Raw genomic sequence first — 4,663 nt, 5'->3', positions numbered from 1 at the left:
CCCACCCCCTTTTCCACCCCCAGGAGGAGTACGTACAGGAAGGCATCCGCTGGACTCCAATCCAGTACTTCAACAACAAGGTCGTCTGTGACCTCATCGAAAACAAGCTGGTGAGGGCTGGGTCAACTTTCGCAGGGGCGTCTCACTGGGCCCCTAAGCTGAGTCTGGAAGATGGGGGGAGGGAGAAGGACGTTATGGCATCCTCAGGCCCTTCTCCACGCTACACTCAGGCCTTCCAGCAGACAGAACACAACCAAAATGTCCCTTCCGCCCCTCATCCATTCATTCCGCCTACTTGTCCACCTGTCGCTTAATCATTCAATAAACACTCCCCCGGAAACCCCAGCTCAGAGTCAGAGTCAAATTTGCAGATTCCAGGCCGGGCGCGGTGGCTCACACCTGTAATCCCAGCACTTTGGGAGGCCGAGGCGGGCGGATCACCTGAGGTCGGGAGTTGGAGACCAGCCTGACCAACATGGTGAAAACCCGTCTCTACTAAAAATACAAAAAATTATCCAGGCATGGTGGTGGGCGCCTGTAATCCCAGCTACCCGGGAGGCTGAGGTGGATCACTTGAGCCCAGGAAGTCGAGGGTGCAGTGAGCTATGATTGCATCACCACACTCCAGTCTGAGGAACAGAACAAGACCCTGTCTCAAAAAAATTAAATTTAAAAAGTATTTAGGCTGGGCACGGTGGCTCATGCCTGTAATCCCAGCACTTTGGGAGGCCAAGGCAGGTGGATCACCTGAGGCCAGGAGATCGAAACTAGCCTGGCCAAAATGGTGAAACGCCATCTCTACTAAAAAATACAAAAGTTAGCCTGGCATGGTGTCAGCACGCCTGTAATCCCAGCTACTCCGGAGGCTGAAGCAGGAGAATCACGAACCTGGGAGATGGAGGCTGCAGTGAGCTGAGATCATACCACTGCACTCCAGCCTGGGCAACAGAACAAGACTCCGTCTCTAAATAAATAAATAAGTAAATAAACAAACAAACAAATAAATAAGGCAGGTCCCCCAACCAAGGGATTCTAGTCTGAGACCTGAATCTCTTGAGGGGCCCCCAGCCACTTCTGCACCCCAGCGAGCTTCCACAGCAGCCCCACACACCCCTGCCCCCCATCCCTTTCATCCCCGACCCCTGCAATGCCTTTTGTGCTTGTATTTGGAAGCCCCTGGTGCCCTCCCCGCCCCCAAAGCTCTAGCTCCCTCTACTCCTCCACCCCCTCCCTCCCCCAATCTCCACACTGATGAGCCATGGGGAGGCAAGGCAGACCAAACTGAACCGCTGCTGGCTCCCGCTCGCCCCGCAGAGCCCCCCAGGCATCATGAGCGTCTTGGACGACGTGTGTGCCACCATGCACGCCACAGGCGGGGGAGCAGACCAGACACTGCTGCAGAAGTTGCAGGCGGCCGTGGGCACCCACGAGCATTTCAACAGCTGGAGCGCCGGCTTCGTCATCCACCACTACGCTGGCAAGGTGCGCCCCCGGCCCCTACCCCACCCTGTGCCTCCTCGCAGACCCCCAGGGCTCCGGGCTGTAGCCCCCACCCTCCAGCACGCAGGCTGGAGCGAGCCTGCTAGGACCCTCATCCAGAGCTGTAGAATTCCACCGTCCCCCTGCCTCAATCCACCCCCTACTAACCAGAACTACAGACCCTTCCAGCTGACCCCCCAGGAACTCTCTAAGCCCCAAACTTGCCTGGACCTCACCAGCACCACCACCACTACCACCGTGTTCCCTGGGCCAGGGCTGCAGAAACCCACTGGCCTCTGATCCAGGCCACAGCTTCCCTTACACATCAACTCCCTAACAGAGGGAACAGAAATCCCCCCGATTAACACCAGCTTGGGTACCAGACCGCCTGTGCTCCCAGATAAGCCCCAATGTAAGTCATAACCCCCTGACTAGGACACAGCCCCCAACTTTCTGATCCCAATTTGGAGAGGAAATCCCCAAAGCCCCCAGGTCCCTTCTGTGAGCCACCAGCCTTCAAAATGTGCTGATGCCCTCCTACAGACCCCTATCCCAGGCTACAGAAATCCACTGGCCTCCAGCCATGCCTGCAGCCCCGCTCCCCAGCGGACAGGACTGTAGACTCTCGGGCAGTGATCTGAGGATCTCACAACATGAGAGCAGAAGTTCCTAGGATCGCCCCTAAAATGGGTTGGAGAGGCTGGGAGTGGCAGCTCACACCTGTAATTCCAGCACTTTGCGAGGCCAAGACGGGTGAATCACCTGAGGTCAGGAGTTCAAGACCAGCCTGGCCAATATGGTGAAACCCCATCTCTACTAAAAATACAAAAATCAGCTGGGCGTGGTGGTGGGCGCCTGTAATCCCAGCTACTTGGGAGGCTGAGGCAGGGGAATCACTTGAACCCAGGAGGCTGAGGTTGCAGTGAACCAAGACTGTGCCACTGCACGCCAGCCTGGTTACAAAAGCCCTGCTGGGAACCACGGACAGCCCCAACCAACCTTTGGTAGCAGCTCCAGCCCCCAATCCTGGCTGAAGTCCCCTCACAAGGATCCCTGAGGTAGGGCTGTTATCATCCTAACACAGGCCCCCCACACTGGCCCCTGACTGAGCAGGTCACAGATACCTAATCTAACCTCTGACTCCCAGGGACCCCCCACCCACCAATCTGAGCTATAACTTTCACCGCCACCCAGCCTCTGATGCAAACTGCAGCTCTCTCCCGGCTCATCTAGGTTGTAACCCCCACCTCCCCTTACCTCTGACCTGGGATACAGCTACGATCCTCGAACCTCAACTTGAGTATCAGCCCTCCAGGGAGCCCACCCCCATCCCCTATTCTGAACTGTAGATACCCCCGCAACCAGCGCTGTAGACACTCCTCAATCCCCTCACCCCACAGCAGGCCCCAGGAAACCCTTGACCACCTGGGCTGTAAGCACTCTGCGCCCACCCTCCCAGTCCCTCACTGTCCTCAGCGCTGTCCTGTCCCCTCCAGGTCTCCTACGATGTCAGCGGCTTCTGCGAGAGGAACCGAGACGTTCTCTTCTCTGACCTCATAGAGCTGATGCAGACCAGTGAGCAGTGAGTGGTCACAGGCATGGGGACCTCCGGCTACAACCCCCCAAGGGGATGGAGGGAGGACCAGGCACCACCCCGTCTTCCCAAGAGCTGCCATCTCGCCACAAACTCAAGGGGAGTGGCTGTGCGGCCAGGATGCTGTTTCTATGGACTAGTTCTGATGTAAAAAGTAATTCCAGAGGCCGGGTGCGGTGGCTCACGCCTATAATCCCAGCACTCTGGGAGGCCGAGGTGGTCAAATCACGTCAGGCCAAGAGTTTGAGACCAGCCTGGGCAACATGGCGAAACCTTATCTCTACTAAAATTATAAAAATTACCTAGGTGTGGTGGCGCGCACCTGTAATTCCAGCTACTCAGAAGGCAGAGGCATGAAAATCACTTGAACCCAGGAGGCAGAGGTTATAGTGAGCCAAGATCGTGTCATTGCACTCCAGCCTGGGCAACAGAGGGAGATTCTGTCTCAAAACAAAAAAAAGGCCGGGCGCGGTGGCTCACGCCTGTAATCCCAGCACTTTGGGAGGCCGAGGCGGGCGGATCACAAGGTCAGGAGATTGAGACCATCCTGGTTAACACGGTGAAACCCCGTCTCTACTAAAAATACAAAAAATTAGCCGGGCGAGGTGGCGGGCGCCTGTAGTCCCAGCTCCTCGGGGGGGCTGAGGCAGAAGAATGGCGTGAACCCGGGAGGCGGAGCTTGCAGTGAGCTGAGATTGCGCCACTGCACTCCAGCCTGCAGCCTGGGCGACAGCTGCATCTCAAAAAACAAAACAAAAACAAAAAACCCACGAAGAATATAGTATCAGGCGTAAAGTAATATGACAGGGATCCTTAAAGTTTTGACATGTGGTTCCTAGACCAGCAACCTGGGCATCCTTGGGCCTTGTTTCCAATGTGGAATTTCCTTAGGCAGAAGGATCACTTGGGGTCCCAAGTTCAAGACCAGCCTGGGCAACATAGCAAGACCCCGTTTCTAAAAAAAAAAAAAAAAAACCGTTTTTTTTTGTACTCTGCCAGTAAAAAAAAAAAAAAATTAATAAATTAATTAGCTGGGTGTGGTGGCACATGCCTATAGTCCCAGCTACTCAGGAGGCTGAGATGGAAGGATCACTTGAGCCTAGGAGGTGGAGGCTGCAGTGAGCCGTGACTGTGCCACTGCACTCCAGCCTTGGCAACAGACCTTATCTCTGAGGGAGAAAAAAAGGCAGAATCTCAAACTCCACCCCAGACCTGGAGAATCAGAATCTGCATCTGATTCTGAACTATCAGAATCTGAACAAACAGATTTAGAACTATTTGAATCTAACCTGACCTTTAAACCAGAATGCACCCACATTTCCCGGGAGCGGACTTACCATTAATCCACCCACATTAAGCAATGTCTAAATCAATGACGTTTAGCAAATTCCCAGAACTGTGCAACCATCACCACAGTCCAATTTTTTTTTTTTTTTTTTTGAGATGGAGTCTCACTTTGTCACCCAGACTGGAGTGCAGTGGTACGATCTTGGCTCACTGCAACCTCCGCCTCCTGGGTTCAAGCGATTCTCCTGCCTCAGCCTCCCGAGTAGCTGCCTCCAGGGAGCCCACCCCCATCCCCTATTCTGA

General features: G+C 54.8%; 1 protein-coding gene across 1 annotated transcript in view; it reads left to right on the top strand.

Moving 5' to 3' along the window:
* Window positions 1–4,663, top strand: part of MYO1F (myosin IF) — a 38,586-nt gene that overhangs the window by 11,392 nt on the left and 22,531 nt on the right. Inside the window, 3 exon segments of the mRNA XM_011966276.1 lie at window positions 24–110; window positions 1,315–1,482; window positions 2,976–3,062. Of these exon segments, the coding sequence (XP_011821666.1) occupies window positions 24–110; window positions 1,315–1,482; window positions 2,976–3,062 (342 nt within the window).

The sequence above is a fragment of the Mandrillus leucophaeus genome, unplaced genomic scaffold, assembly GCF_000951045.1.
Source record: "Mandrillus leucophaeus isolate KB7577 unplaced genomic scaffold, Mleu.le_1.0 Scaffold751, whole genome shotgun sequence".
NCBI lineage: Eukaryota > Metazoa > Chordata > Mammalia > Primates > Cercopithecidae > Mandrillus > Mandrillus leucophaeus.
This window is presented reverse-complemented; position numbering and strand designations above follow the sequence as displayed.